Source organism: Ips typographus, linkage group LG2 (assembly GCF_016097725.1).
Source record: "Ips typographus isolate SLU linkage group LG2, UJ_Ityp_2.0, whole genome shotgun sequence".
NCBI lineage: Eukaryota > Metazoa > Arthropoda > Insecta > Coleoptera > Curculionidae > Ips > Ips typographus.
Window position 1 is genome coordinate 20,626,647 of NC_138423.1, and position 20,475 is coordinate 20,647,121.

Below are 20,475 nucleotides of genomic sequence, written 5' to 3' on the forward strand. Positions count from 1 at the left end.
TCTACATTTTAAAAGTCACTGCTTTGACAGATTTTAACTGGCTTTTACAGTGTTGCAAGTTCTAAAATTGCATTATTACACAACTGTCAAAATTTGATTTTGCCAAGGTCACGTGACTGATTTTGACAGGTGTCAACTAGCGTTTACAATGTAACAAGAATTGCATTACCAACGTCACGAAATATGTATTTTACAATTTCAGTTTTTATAACTGTCTAAATTTGATTTAGCAAATCTCAACAGTTCAAACCGATTTTTAAGCTCACATGACTGCATTTAAATAATTTTCAACGACTACTTTTGACAGCTGTCAACCGGTCTTTACAGGTAGCAGGTTCAAAATAGAATAACAGCTTTTACAAAACTGTCTAAAATTCATTCAGCGCTTAAAAAAAGTCAGAAAAAAGAGACTTTCCAATTGAACAAATAAAATACAAAGTGTTTAATTTAAAATAATCAAAACTGAGGTGTCAAAGATTTTTTAATGAAGTGACATTAAATTTCTGAGTGTAATCACCCTGTACCTAACATATTTGTTATTATTGAATATTCAGAATCACCGAACCTCACTCCATGAGGAATTATTGAAGCCGGTAGAGGAATAACGAATCCGTCAGGACAAAATATAACCGAAACGAATTTATTCAAAACGACAACGTAGAAATTGATGCAGGATATTTCCAATCCTATTCTTGAGAAATATTCTTGAATAGTAATACAAATTGCTCCGGTGCCCTGAATAGATATCTAAAGCTACTGCTCCAAATGCAAAACTATTAAGTTTTAAGCATGTTTTTGTATATTTATTCTTTTATTTTAAGACAAATACCATGTTGGTCAAACTCACTTTGTTGTAAGAGTCAAAAATTGTTTGAAAAAAATTATAAATTGTAAAAATTGAGTGAATACGACTTTTTTCCAAAAAATACATCAAGAAATAACCCAGCTTGCGACATTGAAACCCGACACTTTTTCTAAAGGGGGAAAGCCCTATAAAAAATGATGTGCTCACAACATGCGACTTATTGCTGAACGTCAGATGTTCCATCCAGTGTTTTCCAGAACTATATGGGATTTTCTTTGACGCATTCGGAATGTAAGCCTGTTTGTTGTCACGAATAACGGCTTTCCTGGAGTCCATAAATCTCCTTTCCTTTTAAGGCGATCCTGACGTTTTATTTAGGAAGGCAACTAGTGAAAATAGGATTGTTGAAAAATGGATGGATACGCAATACTGTGCAGTTCAGACGGCGCGGGCTTTATCCTTTCAGACAAATAGACAGATATATATCATAGAGGCGAGTTTCTAGGTTTTCCATTATTAAACGCCAGATGGAGTTTTGTAACGGGAGACAATTGAGGCGAAAAATTCGTCGAAGAAGTATTTGGGAGTCTTAAATAAACTCACCAAGACTTCAAACAAGCATCATCAAACTGCAAATACATAAATGTCTAGTTTTAAGATGATAAACATGTTTTCGATGAGACGCGAAACGGGCGGAAACACAAAAAGTACATTAAAGCAATACTGAAACCAAGAATATTTTTAAATCAACGAGACCTGAAATAAATTCACCAAAGCTGGGAAATATGCAGCTGCAAACTGGGCAAAGTTTTGATTATTAAAAGTTTTCCAAGCGATGCTTTGGGACAGTTAATTTCCTTTCCTGTCTAGATTACTTTAAACGGTTTAAATTCATATTTATATAGTACATTAAACATCAACAGTGAATGAATCTTTCAAATGTACACAACAGTAAGCTGATCAGGGTGTAAACGATTCTCAGGGCAAGTTTAGGCGACTTTATAGAATCTAGTTTTGTAATTGGCAACTGTTAACAAGGAAACTTTACCTTTCTATTGCAAAAGAACAATGGGAACAGAACTAATCAGTCTTCCCGTTAAGTTTGAGTAACTTTGTTCCCGAAACTTCCTAACAATTCTTGACACTACTAATTCTGCTGACACAATAATTCATTTAGTAATAACTAGATTACTCTCGGATGAAAATATCTTTCAAACTATCCTTCTTGTAATAGTTTGTCAATAGCTTTGTTACGAACTTTTGAAATTAATTTGGATTGATTTATTGAATTTTCGTATTGAAGGAATTCATCTTAAAAGAGTTTGGAATTAATCACTTATAAACAATCTATACATTGTACTTTTTTACTTTTATAGGTCAATAGTGTTAATATTCACGAGCGTTCTGAGTATAGGGTGTTCCAATCAATGAAACAATAATGCGACAATTCGAAATGGGAAAACTGTAGAATGCGAAAGCATTAAGAAACGCCATTACTCCTAGTCCGATTTCCGATTTGTAGGAAATGCAATTTTAGTTTTTCCATCGTGAATTCGAAAGCAAATGGATTGCTTGCAGTTGAAGGTTTTTACCCAATTTATGCCACGATTGGGTGTCATATTTTCTTTCGATTTATTTGTACCCGCGAGGCTAAAACCTATGTTTTATCGGTCAGTTCCTACTGTGCTAAGTTATACGATTATTTCCTTCCTATCAATTTTGACCAATCGCTATCAAGAATTAGTATAACAAATGTAAATTTTAAATGTAAATTGACAGTTGTCAAGTGGAAAAATCACTTGACAACTGTCAACTTAGCTGTCAGCAGTTTTTCCGGAAAAAAAATCGAAAAAATTTCACACTCCTCACAGCAACATAAAGAATAGTATTACCCTTTCTAGCTTGAAAGTTATTGTTCTTATTAATTATTGTTTTAATTAAAAAAAAATGTTTATTTAACTCAGGAAATAATCTTACCAAATATCCCTCGTGCATCTAATTTTTCCTGTGGAAAAATTGGAATACTCGTTTCTAAGGAATTGTTTTAACATATTACTTAGAAACTCGTTTTTTCCGAATTTTTCCGGAAAAATTAAATGCACTAGGGATATTACCCCCGAATATCATCCATTAAAACCAGAATCGTTGTCAAAATGGTGGCTTGTTCTGTTTGCACTTCTTTATAACATCTACTGCCACGACATTTTCAATCATCATTTTCAAGACAAAAATTACATTGATAAAACATCTTACATATTACAATTCGCGGACGATACTGCACTTGTCGGACATGACAAAACTACCTCCAAAGCTGCAGAAAGACTTCAGACACCAAACGCCACTAAAAATCAATTTATCAGAAAATTAATATAATCTCATCCACTATTACAGCTAACGGCCACATTACTGAACCCATAAACGACATAAAATATCTGGGAGTAACTATTGACAAAAATAGAATAAAATTTACGAAACATTAGAACTGAAACGAAAACACTTTAGATCACTAACATACAAAGACAAAGGAATAAGTACTAAAACATCCACGAGAATTTATAAATCCATCTGTAGACCTCTGCTAGATTATGGAAATGTATTGAAGATAAACGCTACTGAGAAAGCGATAGCCTTTGTGAAATGGTGAATTATTCTCATTTAGAACTGGACCACTCTGTATATGGTGGCTGTTCCAGTTTTTGGATAATGAACCTTGCAAGAAAATCAACGAGTTGAGATAGTTTACCTTCAAAAGAGATAAGAAAAATTGGGTCGTTTTTCAGTAACATTTCATTGCCTCTACACTTCAATCCACATGCACGAAACGCCTTGACAATAACAAAAGAAATGATAAGATCGATTTGAGATGTTTACATACATAGTGAATGAAGAGGAGAAATACAAAAGGCCCTAATCCCTTGCCAGCTTTAGCAAGTATCTAATATTTTTGTTTACTTGCTGAGTACCTGAAAATGCTGACTGCCTTTAAAACCTAAATCCTACTTCTTCGTTATGCTTATTTTAATCCTCAATTAACAAAGAAAACAAGGTTTGTTTATCTGAAAGTTCATACAAACAACAAACAAAGATGTAATTACTTTGTTAATTAAGATATTCTCTAGCTTGTCATAACAGAGGTCACCCAACGGGCAAAGACTGACTCTAAACTAATTTCCACGTAATTAGAAAACAGGTTCTTGACTTGGATTGTCTCACTTGACCTTCAAGAGCCTTAATTTAGGCATTTGTGCCACCTCCTACATCATAAATTACGGCAGCAGCCCCCGCTACGTAATTTATTCGGAAGTGGCTCGAAAGTATCACAAGGTACAACAAACATCTCGTTTAGTACGCTGTTTGAGATTCACCTCACGCCCTCTTCTTTTCTCGGATCGTCTTTTAAAAATTTTGCTTCGTGTCTTGACAGCGTTGACAATCCAATAATGAATATTCATAATCACGGGGGGCATCCCTCTTTCACATGAAATGAAGACTTTGTAAGCTTACTTTATACTTTATGGAATATTTTGCTCTGAATTAAACAAATATTTTTGAGAAGTACTTTTTTACTGCCTTATGTAGAATACAAATTGTGTACTGTTCTCGCGGACTGAGTTTACCCGTGCGTCATCCCCCTGTGATTTAGAAGTAGACATGCATTATTGACTTCATCCTTGTCTATTGTTCACTTTCAGAAAGGGTAAATATCTAAGTGAATGTCTTCCAAAAAAAACATTTACTGATTAGCGCTTCTATTTCAGTCATTGTCAGTTTGAAAACCATCGAAATTTATTTGATTTGTTTACTATTAATTCCTTTCCGTTTCTTTGTGTTGTTAATCATTTATAAAGTTTTCTATTTACCACACCAGCACAGTTCTTTTAAGAGCTATTGTTTCTACGCTTTTAACATTCTGTAAGTACTTTCATAATATTATTATTAATATTTTTATTTTTTTTATGTCGGCTGACAGCGACCTAACCAAAAATTGGCACAATTACTAACCTGTTTTGAACAAAAGTGGGAGTGTCTATTATGGTTTTTATTTAGCCATTTGGTTTTTCCTAAATTCGGAATTACTTACTATTACAGTATTTTTTTAGAAAATGCCTGGAAAAATTCTCCACAGACAAGCCCAGCAGTTAATTCTTAACCTTTGTGAATATTTTGAATTGGAAAAAACCAATGGAGGACCTTTAGAAGCTTTATCATCTGTTCAGGAAGAAAATAAGAAATTTTAAGACCTTACATATTCTTACTGATGTATTTTTTTTTTGATACTAGAAGGTTGCAGCTGCTTTGAAAATTTCCCGCAAAACTGTTTATTCGATTCGGAAAAAGCAAGCAAGTAATCTTATGATTTCCTCACCTAGAAAACGTAAATCGAGACGTTATCGACGGGCCAAGACCACTGATTTATCTGAAAGCATTAAAATGGATGTTCGAAATACATTATATGATATGTACAACGATAGTATGTTAATAATAGTAAAATATATCTACTTTTGTTGGAGATATGTTCTATATGTTTGTTGAGACGAGTTACTCATTTTTTTCTTTGTTTATTGGGTCTTCTGTCTCACACAAAAAAAGGTTTGTTGGGAAAATGGAATTTCGCACTATTTTCAACTAAGTTGAAAATAACATTAACCTAGTCGTCCCAACACAAGACCACTGACTTAGGCTCGATCTTGTTACCTAAAAACGCTGACGTTTCGGTGGAAAATCTACCACCGTCTTCAGAGAATCTAAAAAAGAAAGAACACAACGGCAGAACACAGAAAACAACAACTTAATAAATATTAAACCTGATAATGTTCAATATGGAACTCTGAGAAGGGTTTTGTCAATAAAAATTGACATAAATTTTGACTTTTGTCATTCCAATAGGAAAGGTTATCTATTGTTGTAGTGAAGGTGGGTTTTATAATGAAAACAAAATTACAAGAAATTTCAGTTTCGTTTGATATGACCAAGTGTTATCTCCTCCTCTAGAATATTTAACCAAGTTTGGTCAATATTAATAGAGGATGTAGCAACACAGGAGTCATGGTTTAATCTAATATATGCACTTTCTTTTATTTTACGTCTTTTTGAAAAAGTTTCTTTGTCTATGATACTACATTCATTCCATTTGACTCTATGATCATTATCAAACGCGTGTTGGCATATATTAGATTTGTGAAAAAAACCTTTTTTTGTGTGAGACAGAAGACCCAATAAACAAAGAAAAAAATATCTACTTTTGTAAGAAACATCTATTAACATTTCATTGTTTCCAGAGACTGAGATTTTTGGGTTGCATTATAGATTTTTCATAAAAATTTCTTCAAACATATTAATAATAAAGTCATAGAAAAAATAAAATAAGCGTCTAAAATGTTTTCTAGCGGGTTTAAAATAAAATAAGTGGATTGCAACCTGAAAATGAGATATGAGATACTACAGCATCACTCAGAATGTCTTATTGAATTTTTAATTTGTTGTATTTATTTTAGAGACACATGTAACCATCCAGAACCTAAATCAAGAGCTTAAAGTTAAAGAAATACTACATATTGGTGATACATCTCTGCGAATTTTGGTAAATAAATTAGGTTTCAAATTTAGACGGAATTCTATGATCCAAACGGAGACTTCTCATAAATAAAAAAGATATTTTTGATTTGCTTTGGTATAAGGTTGTTTTAGTGCAAATTTGCAGCTAAAGATCTCTACTTTCTGACTGACAATACAGGCAAAATTTTAAACGTGACGAAGCTTTAGACACGCCCTTTTCTATAATATGAACACAGCAGGTTTGTTGACTAAAACTTGATTTGATTCATATGATTATAAATGACGTAGCTTTTGTGACGCACGGGTAAACTCACTCCGCGAGAACAGTAACACAAATCCTACACTACATAAAAAATTAATAATATAAATCGATCAGGGTAAAGAACTTACAATATAAAAAAACATTTCAAAGATTTTCCCTGTTCAATTTAGTTTCCATTTTGATATTCCTGCATTTAAAGTAAACTCAACAAAACAAAAGCGTAGCCTCAACCTTACAGCCGCACCGAAGATAAGAAAGCTTTTAAGTCAATGGGATTTAATCGTTTCGATCGAGGGAAAATAAATTGGCAAAGTTGATGAATGGGCTCAAATCCAAATCCAATACGAAAGTTATAAAATTGTATTCTTTGTCTCGCAAATATGGAGTTTAAAAAGTGCAGGTTCGCAACTTAAATTACATTCCGAGCTGATTTATGAAGAAACTTCCGGGACTAATACAATTATTCCGGATACTTCCGAGACAGTTGTCCCTAGTTTGAATACAACTTCTTGATTCAAATTTATGAGAGAAATTTGAAAAAAATTACGATTTTAAAAGTTGAATTATATCAGAACGTCTGTTTTAAAAGACCTACTTTGTCATTGTCTAAAAACTGGAGACCAGCGATTTAATATTAAACTGACAGACAATAAAGATTCATTAAAGCTGTCATTTTGGCAATACACAAAGCCATGAAATTATTTACGGGAAAGGGCCGATTTGATTTGGGATAATTTACGTTCCGCATGTATACATCACGATGCAGTCCCATAATTTTCGGGTAACTTGCTTTATGCTCTGGCTTCCACGAATTTGTTCGGGATATGAAGTTTCGGAAATATATTACACTCCAAAAGCTTGATTTACTTCGGTAATTTTGAATTATCTTACCGGAGTTTTGTTTGTGCAAAGTTGCATGCACGTTCGAAGGTGAATAACATTTCCTGCAGTTGGAGTAAGAAAATTGATGTTGTACAAAACGGCTTAATAGATGCTTCAATATTTAATGGGTTTATGGAAAATACGGGGTATTATTGGAAACCGAGGTCTTTGAATTATTCATACCGGCTTTGGCAGTATCGCAGGTTATTTCCAGCAAGTTAAAAAAGCTCCGACTCGTATAAATTGCGTTTTAGCGCAGAACAAAATGGGGTTCTTATTAAAATTGACATCCGCGTTAAATTACCTCGTATATTTTTGGGTCGCGTCTGTAAGCTGGTGTACTAAATTATACAAGACACAAAGGCTTAATAAAAATTAATTATGCAAAACTTCACTGTGTCATTGCTTTAATATGAATTCATTACAAAGTCAAAGTGCGGAATTTTATATAGACCGGGGCTCGGGAAGCCGACGCTCGTTTCCAAACATAAATTTGCTAATAATGATGGAATACTTGGTGGGTTTTTGTAAACTTTTAGTTTATCATTTTACAATTTATAGCACAGTAAAAATCTTCCTTGGTTGTTATATAGTGTCATGATTATTATCATCCTGAAGATGAGATTTACTCAAATCTCCCTCACCTCCTAGTTGCAAGATAATATCGTCATAACTGGCATCAGATTCACCCTGACCATTCATTCTAATATTCTAGTAAATAAAGAAAATTTAAATAAATAAGCTTGAATAAAAATTCTATTATAGGGATGCCAAGTTATTTTTAAGGTAAATAACTAAACCTATCTAACTTACTTTCTACCTAAAAATCCTGCTTCTAAATATATCATTGAAACTACAAATATCTTTAATACAAAAAATTACAAACTACTTACAACTAATACTCTTCGTCAAAGAGTCCAAATTGTCCAAAATAAACCGTCAGTTGACCAATCTTCTTCTTTTCCGTTGAGGTGGATTTTTAACTGCAAAAGCTGTATCTCGGTAACAGCCAGGAGGCCTCCTCGGTTATCGATTTAACCACTTCTGGAATAGGTCCTCTATCACAATCTGCTCCATGTCATAACGTGGACTAGACGGTACAATTGCTGGTAGCACTCGGTATTACACTCAGTAACTTCCGTTGCGGAAGAAAACAGCTTTCTAAGATCCCCTGATCTTCAATAGGCTGATTTTTGCTCGAATTTTTTAGAAAACTGACTTTCCAGCTCTCATTAAAAGTCTCTTGACAATCAACAACCAAAAACCAAAAAAAAACTTTTTTCCCACCTTCTACCTCCACGTACCACCTTTTTCACCTCCTTTGAAGTTCATCAAGTAATACTGTTAATTTTCTTAATAACTACATACAATCCTACTAAAACTAACTATAATGGTAAACACTTGACATCCCTACCAAAAATGTACCTTTTCTATAAATTAAATAAATAAATTTTTTCTAATTTTGGCATATAAAGTGGCACTTTTCAAAACTGATTAGAGTGACAAAACGTTTTACTTTATGTAACTAGTTATGAAATAGCTATTTATGTAACCAGTTACGAAAAGATCGATTTTGTGTAACGAATGAATGTTTGTAGGGCGAGCGCAGCGAGGTCCTACAATATGAATGAGTTACACAATAAGACATTTTCGAAACGTGTTGCATACATAATTTTTTCTAATTTTGACCAAAAAGCGGTAAAAACCATCTTTTAAAGTGATTTAACACAAATATTCACTTTCATAGCACCTTGTATAAACAGTGACAACGACATGTTATGATGGATGTCGCCCATATGTTTCTACGGAAATGCATAAAAACAGGGAGTGATGAAATGAACTTTTTCTAATTATGGCATATAAAGTGACACTTTTCAAAACTGATTAGAGTGACAAAACGTTCATTTCATCACTCCCTGTTTTTATGCATTTCCGTAGAAACATATGGGCGACATCCATCATAACATGTCGTTGTCACTGTTTATACAAGGTGCTATGAAAGTGAATATTTGTGTTAAATCACTTTAAAAGATGGTTTTTACCGCTTTTTGGTCAAAATTAGATAAAATTGTTTGCAACACGTTTCGAAAATGTCTTATACGTTCCTAAAATCGATCTTTTCGTAACTGGTTACATAAATAGCTATTCTTTATTTTCTTGAAAAAAAAAATCCTTATTTTCAAGACAATAGGATTACTTTTTTGAACTATCAAATAAACTGTACTAGGACAGAAGTAAACCATTGTGAAAGGAAACTTAATTTACTAGATGCTCATTATGTGCGCTGGTGGTTAACAACATCCCCAGATGTGACCAGAACCACGAAAGCTCCCTCTAATTAATCTGATAAATCTCCGGCAAAATTGCGGATTTTCGCTCAACCGGTTTTACGCTGCAAAACTTATAATCGCTTTTCTACTGCTATACCGAAATTTTTAAGGAAATAAGCTCCTTTATTGAGATTTCAGTAAACACCGAGTTTAAGACTGGTAATTTGCTGGCGAGATTAGGCACGTCAACGTCTAATTGAATATACGACCCGAAAAGTAACTTTGCAATAGATTAAGTACCTAAATGGGGTTTTTTCCAAAGAACAATTTCTGTAAAGTATAATATTTGTTATTTATTTCAGCGAGAAGAAGATGCGGCCACCAGGACATTGCTTGATCTTTTGGCTAAGATTGTCTCTTATCCTGAACAGTGGAAGCAAATTCATCAAGTTTTACGTAAGTAGTGATCAAAATTTTGGATTTTTCTATCCAAGATACTTGTATTTCCCCATGTCATTTTATTCATTTAACTAGTTTTAAGTTGATTTCAAACGACTGCTTCCTGATTTGTATTTTGTGATTTGCCACAAAAAGTTGTAAGACCACCTACATACATTTACAATATTAAAAATGACGAATCTCTTACTCTACTTAAGTATAACATTTCCCGGGATTGATGATTAAGCAATTCAAAGCAATTAAAATCAGTTAACCGAGTCCCCGTCATGCATTCTCACATCTTAAAATTTAATCCCGTCTAATGGTCGCAAATTAAGTCAAATAAGTTTAGTCGTCGCTTTAAAATGGAATCGATCGCGCTTATCGAAAAAGAACCGCCAGAAAATAGAGAATTGAACCTTAAAGAGAGTAAAGTGAAGCTCCATCCCAGTTCGAGTAGTGACAGTTTGATAGTCGAAGCGTGTTATCCCTGTCTGGCACATTTCCAGTATATTCTAAGTTTTCTAGGAATTGTGGCAATATTCGTTATTATGGGAATTTGGCTAACTAGAATGTTTACGCCTACTTTAAAAGATTAACATATCGGTAAGGAAGTCATTTGCTTATGAATAATAAAAAAGAGTAAATCGAAATTCAATACTGCAAACAGCGGGTAACGTTGAATAGTTAATAAACAACCCAATAAGTGACAGATTTTGTAAAATTTACAGTTAGATTTTCAATTATTACAAACAAGTATGAAAATGTGGCCAACTTTCAGAAAATTTGGACAAAGACTTAAGCAGCTCCCAACACATCATGAAACACCAACAACAACTGCATCGAGACAACTTGGAAACCAAACGACAAGATCAGACAAGCATGGTAGAAGACAACGTCCAGGACACTACAACCAATAAATGGCCAACATTCGACTATATCGAAGACATTACCACAACCAGCGTGAAAACAAACGGTAAAAATGCATATCAAAACAAAAATTTGTTTGCATATCATAAAGTAACGGGTAAGTCTATGTGTGTCTTTTTGATTGGATTTTCACATAATTGCGTTGCAGGTAAACCAGCACATTTAAAGAAAAACCCGACAGCGTACATCGCCGTTTCGGCCTTGGCCCCAAAGTCATCTTCAGAGTCCGAAGACGAGTACCTGCTCGAAACGGAGCTGCACCAGCTGAAACCTTGGAAAAATAAACAATCCTCAAACAACCTGTAAAACTGTTAGTGTGTATTGTTGTTTGTAATTTATCATTTCCAGTGAAAGTTGCACTTGCTCCTTGAGTGTGTATAATTCAATTAATACATAAGTAGGACAGTTGTAGAGAAAATCCTATATTTTTAATATCGAAACGACCTGATAGCGAGTATTTTTGTATTAAACCGATTTAGACCTAAGTCACCGCTGAAATTGAAAATCGGGAAGTTAATGTACAGAAATTCTGTTTTGTTTTTTTGTAATCCTGGTAGAAAGTAAGTGAACAAACTTGTCATGTTAATATCGCGCCTGGCTGTCAGGCTAACTTCAAAGCTCTGTTCGTAAATTAGATTTTTCCACATTGAAAGTATAACGCTCTTTGTGGAATTCGTTTTAACTCTTTCGAAACTGCTGGATGTAAAAGAAATTCCTTTAAACACGGAACCACGGGTTTTAAAATAAATATAACATTCACGTTCTACTGTAAAACAATGAATGTTTTGGGCGCTCAGTTTTTTTTAAGTTGTTTAACTAGACTGAGTTTTACTATGTAATTACAGTTCTTTGTGTCGTAACGAACCGGAGCTTAGAAAATAAAAAGTTGTACATTCGGGGTGTGTAAATAGAAGTAAATATTAAAAAAGTTAAAATTTGGACACTATTATCGTTATTCCTAAAGTCACACTGTATCAGTGTATGTTTGCTTTATTGTAAAATATAGTATAGTTCACTTCATCTAAAATATGAGAAAGTAGAGACTAAATTTGCTTCTTTGTTGAGGAAATTTAGTTTTATCATAGAGAACCGCTATAATTGAATTATTATTAGTGATTCAAATCAACCGAAATGAACATAACTCAAGTCTCAATCTTGCGCTAATAATTTTTAAATTATTTGCGATTGTGTTATTTTAATTTAGTTACCAAGATAGTCGCAATACGAAATCAGAAATATTTGTAGATTTGTACATGTTCTAATAATTAATATTTAAGAAAACTATATAGACACTTTTGATTATATCAGTTTTGTAAATAATAAACCTTTGCAATTTCGTAAGCAATTATTTATCACCTTAATAAATTTAATACATTTTTCATAAATTATGAATCACTGTTTCGCCTAAATTAGCATCTTCACAAATAAATGGAGTAACACATATTTAATGAGACCAATCACAGACAATCTTCAGCGTGCGAAATGAAATAGACCAATTACAGCTAATCTTGAACGTAAACAAAATAATTCTTCTGATTGTCATCCTCACTGACAGTTGGCATCAAAACATTGCTTATGTTTTGAGGCAATGAAAAAGCCATTCAAATTTCAGTTATTGTTCAATTAAAGAATAAAAACATCTACTTTATTACTGTTCTCGCGGAGTGAGTTTACCCGTGTGTCACGAAGGCTTCGTCATTTATAATTATATGAATCAAATCAAGTTTTCGTCAACAAACCTGTTGTGTTCATATTATAGAAAAGAGCGTGTCTAAAGCTTCGTCACGTTTAAAATTTTGCGTGTATTGTCAGTCAGAAAGTAGAGATCTTTGGCTGCAAATTTGCACTAAAACAACCTTATACCAAAGCAAATCAAAAATATCTTGACCGAAATAACATTTTTTATTTATGAGAAGTCTCCGTTTGGATCATAGAATTCCGTCTAAATTTGAAACCTAATTTATTTACCAAAATTCGCAGAGATGTATCACCAATATGTAGTATTTTTTTAACTTTAAGCTCTTGATTTAGGTTCTGGATGGTTACATGTTTCTCTAAAATAAATACAACAAATTAAAAATTCAATAAGAAATTCTGAGTGATGCGCTGTAGTATCTCATATCTCATTTTCAGGTTGCAATCCACTTATTTTATTTTAAACTCGCTGGAAAACATTTTAGACGCTTATTTTATTTTTCTGTTGTTTCAAGAAATTTTTATGAAACATTTATAATGCAACCCAAAAATCTCAGTCTTTGGAAACAATGAAATGTTAATAGATGTTTCTTACAAAAGAAGATATATTTTACTATTATTAGCATACTATCGTTGTACATATCATATAATGTATTTCGAACATCCATTTTAATGCTTTCAGATAAATCAGTGGTCTTGACCCGTCGATAACGTCTCGATTTACGTTTTCTAGGTGAGGAAATCATAAGATTACTTGCTTGTTTTTTCCGAATCGAATAAACAGTTTTGCGGGAAATTTTCAATGCAGCTACAACCTTCTAGTATCAAAAAAAATACATCAGTAAGAATATGTAAGGTCTTAAAATTTCTTATTTTCTTCTTGAACAGATGATAAAGCTTCTAAAGGTCCTCCATTGGTTTTTTCCAATTCAAAATATTCACAAAGGTTAAGAATTCACTGCTGAGCTTGTCTGTGGAGAATTTTTCCAGGAATTTTCTAAAAAAATACTGTAATAGTAAGTAATTCCGAATTTAGGAAAAACCAAATGGCTAAATAAAAACCATAATAGACACTCCCACTTTTTTTCAAAACAGGTTAGTAATTGTGCCAATTTTGGTTAGATTGTGACAGTCGACATAAAAAAAATAAAAATATTAATAATACTATTATGAAAGTACTTACAGAATGTTAAAAGCGTAGAAACAATAGCTCTTAAAAGAACGTGGTGGTGTGGAAAATAGAAAACTTTATAAATTATTAACAACACAAGGAAACGGAAAAGAATTAATAGTAAACAAATCAAATAAATTTCGATGGTTGTCAAACTGACAATGACTGAAATAGAAGCGCTAATCAGTAAATGTTTTTTTTGGAAGACATTCACTTAGATATTTACCCTTTCTGAAAGTGAACAATAGACAAGGATGAAGTCAATAATGCATGTCTACTTCTAAATCACAGGGGGATGACTCAGTCCGCGAGAACAGTATATGATAAAGCAAATGATATAACTTACAATTTACAATGAATCAAATCCATTCAAAACCTCAACCTAAAAGACGAAGTTAATCAGCTGTCATCCGGTGACAATCCGGGACAAACTTTGGCTGCGTCAAAAGTGATAATGTAAACAGGGAAACAACATTGAGTGTTTATTTGTGTGAAATTTGGTAAGTAATTCCAATTAGTCGTAGAAAAAATAGCCTGTAAAACTCGGGCGAATTGTCCATATCGCCCTCGTCCTCGTGCGATAGGGACATCTTATTCACCCTTGTTGTACAATATACTATTAAGGTATATGTAAAACAACAAAAGTAATTAAGACTTATATTACTTACACCCTTTTCCAGTACAAATATGAACCGACCCGACCACTGAATATCAGTCTTCATTTTCAAATTGCATACGTTTTGAGAGCTGACCAGCGTTCGCTGTTTTACTAATAATAGTTGTTTTATACATTGTCTTACTCTCTTTGAGTAGGATAATTCTGATACATTTGCCTTGACTGGGCAGTATACAATGAAGCAGGCGCTGCCTGCTGATATTGCGGCTGGGACCTTACGGGATAACCTGCTGTAATGCTTCCCCCTAAAAACAAAAATAAAATTAACTATTTAATTTGCTACAGGTTTTGTTTGGGTCAAAGATGGCTCGATGTAGCATGATTGACACCTTGATATTATTACGTAATGCTGTGTCTACACTAATTAAACGTGTGTGAAGCTGGAACTGCAGTCTAAGTTAATGTTTTTATTATTTATATTTAGGTTTACACTATTTTATTCTTGATTGCTGTATTGTGTATGATTTTTACGTCCTAGCAATGTCCCCTCAAAGTTGTTCGCAAAAGTTGCACTCTCCTCCCTTGTAGCGTAAATAATTATTTGCTCCCATAAACCCAAAATTGACAAAAATGTTATTTACAAAATAAATTACCTTTAGGAGGAGCTTGAGCAGGATTAATAGCCAAACCAGGTCCAGGATGTATAACATGACCATGCTGGGTGGCAGTTCTTAAAGCTCCATAATGTTCCGGCATTTTGTGCTCCATTGGAAAACCTTGAGGCCTCTGCTGATCATAAACCGGCCGTACCGCTTCCCTTGACATTCCTGGATAGTATATTGAAATATCTTGTGGTGCGACCGGATAAAACGCCGAAGGCTGATTAGAATACTGAGGAGCCTCTGTGGAATTTAATCTCACTTTTAATTTGATCAATATAAACGCGTGTCAGTGCGAATCCAACTAACATATCTTGAGAAACAAAAAAATGCAACAGTCCCAATCTAAGACAACAAACAACCCTTCTGAAACTAACATAAGAAAACTCACTTAACACACAAAATGCAGCTCGGGCAAATTCGTTACGTCTACCATCATCTTCTGCAAACAGAAATTCTTTTTAAATTTGACTGCTACACTAGAAAAACTGTTAAAATTAATATATTATGTACAAAGCAAGCAACTTCATGCCCCAAAAGAACAATATCATTCCAAAACCAGAACATACTTAAACTAACTCAAGGTATCCCAAATAGTCATGCCATTTTGTCAATATTTATAAATCTCATAACAAATTTGTATCTCTGAATTATTCATAAAGTGTAGGAAGTTCTGCTTTATTCAGATCAGATTATTAAACTGAAAAGAACATTGGGACACCCTGTATTCATTTAAATCTCAGCCTAAACTTACTTTGAGGAGAATTCTGATAAGAAGCCCCAGCTACAGTAGGTGGCTTATAGGTTGTGTATCCTTGATGATACAAAGATACAGGCACCTGAGGCGGCGGACTGGGACTAATGGGCCGTTTTACGCCAGTTTTGTAAGCGGCTGCGACAGTTTGGAATCGCCTAGTTGGCGGCTGCTGAATGTACAATGTTTGCGGTTGATGTGGCACCAATCCTTGTTGTTGCAGCGATTGAATTTGAACCATTTGTTGTTCACTAAAGTTTATAGGTTATCCAGGAAAACAAAAGGCAGTAGCTTAGGATGATTGACAAGCACTAACCTGGCGTCTTTTTGTAGTTGTCGACGCCTGTTGTCGTCTTCATTGAGCACTTTTTTTAACTGTAAAAATAGTTGGTGTTTTTCTTCTTTGAACTTTTGCAGTCGAGCTTCCAGTTGAATGATTTGCTCGCGAGTTTCACCGAGCGTCATTACGTCTTGCTGTTCTCTGGCTTCACGCTCTTTGCGTAAACTGTTAAGATGATTAAACAAATAATCAAGTGTGTTAAGTTAAAAAATTAGACAGCTGACAATCATAAAATATCAATGAAAATCTTGAGAACTAATCTAAGACATAAGTAAATTTTAATATGAGGTAACAGTTAATATCATCATCGCCACTTCTCATGGGACTCATGGGAATAGGTTACAGTGTATACAAAATGTTGTATAGTATAGTGAAAAACAGAGATTTCAAACACAGAAACAAAAAATGCAGTGTTATTCAACCTCACCTAACCTAGTCAGAAAAATTTAGTGTGATCACTAATTATTTCAATTAACTATAACTTTTTTACCAGTTAAAGTGTCATTATGGTTCCAAGAACATTTTTACTAAAGAAGGCTCAAGAGGAAGCTTAGAAGATTTTGGTGATGTAATAAAAAACAAAACACCATTGTTCTTTTTCAAAACACAACAAAAAAACAGGAAGTTGTACAACAACAAAGTTGAAATAAATAAAAATTTAGTACAAATTGAAGCAGCCTATTAAGTAGGTAGGTAATAAAATAGTGTGAGCATTTATAAGATCTCATTGGCATATTGTCAATATTGTACATGTTGTATAAATGTCAATTATGAGTATGACCATAAACAGATGAGACAAAATGTAGATTATCAGTTTTTTTTGGGGGGGTTAAGAAAAAGGGTGGTTTTTGAGGTATGTTTGTGCTTTCTGCCCTGCAACCTGTTTGAAACTGATTAAATATATTAAAAATACCACTATTATTGTCCATTGCCCTTTTGAAAGCACTCCCTAAAATAGAAATAGTACCTACTAATTTCATCACAGTAATAATTTGCTTTTCCCACTAATGGCTTAACATCTAAATTTTTTTCTTTTACAGGTCTGTCTGACAGGTTAGAGCTGTGATTTTTAATTAATGTAATCTTTAATATTTGACACTTCTGGCTGATTGCTGCAAAACATGTTTTAAGACAGCCTAGGATAAATTTTGTTTTGACTGTGATATTATTATACATTTTACATACTACCTATGTGACATTCAATACTAAAATAAGCTTAAGCTTTCCCTAAATATGTTAGTGCAATCAACCATTAATACTGAATATCTTTATTTTGCAAAAAGTCTGAGTTTCTGAGCATCCTGAATGTACCTATCTCTAAACATTAAACAAAATTATACGAGTAGATTAACGTCCTATATACCTTTAAATAGTAAAAACAATAAATTTACCGTTCTTCCTCAACCTCAGCTTCTCTTTCTTGCCTCTGGCGAGCTCGGTCTCTAAGAATATAGGCCTTAAGCACATTCCACCTTTGCTGATTTCGATCGGGTTTCTCCTCTTTATCCTCATCGTTGGTGGTGTTTTCAGCTGCCGAAGCCGTGGCCCCATTGCCAGGAGCGTTTTCTTCCACTGCTGCAGGCATTTTCACTACTTTCAATACAGCTTACAAGGGTTTCCTTCAGGGTTTCAGTAGTGTAGGTAAAAAGATGCTCAATGACCAATTTGGTTAGGTTGAATTACCCCCTTGAATTATTATTAATGTATTGTTAAATATTTTAAAAGATAAAAAAAGAGAAAAAATATTCAGATTATCAACACAACAAAAAAAATGTTGGCGTTGACATTTGACATATTTCTGACGGATGACCTTTGCAAGTTTTAGAGACACATGAGACGTAGGTGTAATATCAGCGCCCCCTATAGTCCAAAGCAAAGAACTCAAGGAAGTATAGTTTGGGCTTCTTACATTGGTGAGATATTTAAGGCAAAAATGGTAGTTGCAGTACACTAAAGCAAATCATTCATATCATCTAAATACATAAACATTTTAATTTGACGTCATTACTCCTTAACATGATATATCCGGTAAAATTGTGGAAAAACTTTGGAAACCACGCAATTCTTCCTACACACTCGCGTAAAATCTAGATGTTCCCTTCGTGAATAAAGATATAGCCAGACAACATACATTCAGTATGCTAATGAATTCGGTCCAAGATTTTGCTATCAAACGACAACGTTACTTATTTGCATCTAAATTTAACTAATTACCTCACACGCAAAGAAAAAAAACTCATTCGGAAAACCAATGTGTGGGTGCGCTGCTTACTTTAGCCGGAATAACAAACTTCCTATACACTGTTTTAAAGGCTGCGTAAATATTGGACTGAAACATGTAATTGTTAAATTTATAAGATTTATTACCATTTAAAACGGTTAACAAATTTATATTAAGTCCAGAACTTGCAGCTGTTCTCATTATTTATGAAGATTGGTTTGCTTTGTACAGCAATTTTGGTCTTACATTTTTTAAGTCCGCCTTAAAGAAGCATTTTTATTTCAACCAAAACCACAAGCCAAAATTTGACTTTTACCCTAAAACTTGAGTGATTTGAGGTCTGTTTTTCTAAAGGATTGTGTTGTTTAAGCCACTCCAGAACCAAAAAAGCGTATTTATTAACGCTAAACGTTTACACGAGCGTTAAGTTAACTATTAAATTGAGTGATTTTGCCAAATTTTATGTCCATCAACATCAACGTTCCGAAATTGTGTGTAAATCTAAATTTAACTCGAATTCTGGAATTTGCTTTGGAAAACAACTAAAATGTGTCAAATCATATCAAAGTCCACTTTACCATGTAGGCGTCAAATAAATGCAATAGTGTGGTAGATCATTACAAATGTCCATTTATTTAGGTTTCATAAGTATGCAGTTTTGCTAAAAAAAAACACTTGTTTTGGCAGTTATTTCTGAATGTTAGTACGTCACTTAATTGAATGTTTTACATCCAAATACCAATTTGTTAGTTTTAAGTTTTCAAATAGCAATACAGTGGATTTATGACAATTAGGCGACTGAAAATTCGCGTGTATTACTGTAAAGATGATTGTCTTTATCGAAGAGTTGAAAATATCCTTATTTCCCTTTCTAAAGAGAAAAGTTTTCAAACTCGTTTAGTTAGTTTTAGTTATTTCATTATCTTCTTTATCGTTTCTTAATCAGTACAGTTCTTCTCTGTGGAAATTAAGGGTGGAAATCCATAAAAACTGTTTTATTCTATAAAATAAAAGGTTTTTTCACTTAAGATATACAGAGAATATATAATATTGACCAATCTTGGTTAAATATTCTAGAGGAAGAGATAACAGTTGGTCATCAAACATAACTGAAATTTCTTGTAATTTTGTTTTCATTATAACACTCACCTTGCACTACAACAATAGATAACTTTTCTTATTGGAATGACAAAAGTCAAAATTAATGTCAATTTTTATTAACAAAAAACTCGGAGTTCCAAATTGTTGTTTTCTGTGTTCTGTCGTTGTGTTCTTTTTTAGATTCTCTGAAGACGGTGGTAGATTTTCCACCGAAACGTCAGCGTTTTCAGGTATTAAGACCGAGCCTAAGTCAGTGGTCTTGTGTTGGGACGACTAGATTAATGTTATTTTCAACTTAGTTGAAAATAGTGCAAAATTCCATTTTCCCAACAAACAATTTTTGTGTGGTGACACCGAAGACCCAACTAGCAAAGAAGAAACAGTTTGAATAAATCTCTAAAAGTAGCTATGTTAAGAAGTTCTCTCGGTCTCTCTATCACAAAACGAATAATTATCTGTTACATTTAATTTACCCTAAAATCTGCTACTCTTAGCTTTGAGTTTTAAATTTGTATATAAGAAAATACAAAATAATGGTTGACACCTTAAAACTTCTTTGATCCTTAAATTAAACCTCCAAAAACTCGGACATACCATTAAATCATCATTTGCCATTTATTTTGCACCAAGCATAAACAGGTCATGGTCCTTGTCTCTATAATTCTAATTCTATTTTTGCAAGTGTTGCTGAATCAACAAAAAAAAATGAATGACGTTCTTTGAACATGATGTCGTATGTCCAAGTGCACGTATCAGAGCTCTAAATCTAGATAAT

The 20,475-nt window shown here is 33.3% G+C and overlaps 2 protein-coding genes and 1 long non-coding RNA gene across 4 annotated transcripts in view; 2 read left to right on the forward strand and 1 right to left on the reverse strand.

The window, feature by feature from the left end:
- The window catches only part of LOC145724035 (uncharacterized), an 84,266-nt gene extending 71,787 nt beyond the window's left edge, over window positions 1-12,479 (forward strand). The window contains exons 4-6 of the mRNA XM_081972105.1: window positions 10,138-10,231; window positions 10,995-11,240; window positions 11,292-12,479. Coding sequence (XP_081828231.1) covers window positions 10,138-10,231; window positions 10,995-11,240; window positions 11,292-11,449 — 498 coding nt within the window. The 3' untranslated portion in view covers window positions 11,450-12,479. The remainder of the gene's footprint in view (window positions 1-10,137; window positions 10,232-10,994; window positions 11,241-11,291) is intronic.
- On the forward strand, window positions 4,584-5,311 carry LOC145724036 (uncharacterized). Its single transcript, XR_014176911.1, has 2 exons — window positions 4,584-4,717; window positions 4,906-5,311. It is a non-coding gene; the product is annotated as an uncharacterized LOC145724036 (long non-coding RNA).
- Window positions 12,480-14,652: 2,173 nt separating the features above from the next.
- Window positions 14,653-18,146, reverse strand: LOC145724034 (uncharacterized). Of its 2 annotated transcripts, XM_081972103.1 has the most exons (6): window positions 17,770-18,146; window positions 16,355-16,543; window positions 16,039-16,289; window positions 15,676-15,726; window positions 15,279-15,527; window positions 14,653-14,930 (listed from the first exon to the last, which is right to left on the reverse strand). In XM_081972103.1, exons 1-6 carry the CDS (start codon window positions 17,961-17,963, stop codon window positions 14,806-14,808), a joined length of 1,059 nt encoding a protein of 352 aa, XP_081828229.1. In that variant the 5' UTR covers window positions 17,964-18,146; the 3' UTR covers window positions 14,653-14,805. The 2 variants fall into 2 exon arrangements, with proteins under 2 accessions (XP_081828229.1, XP_081828230.1); XM_081972104.1 differs by lacking the exon at window positions 15,676-15,726.
- Window positions 18,147-20,475: the final 2,329 nt, after the last annotated feature.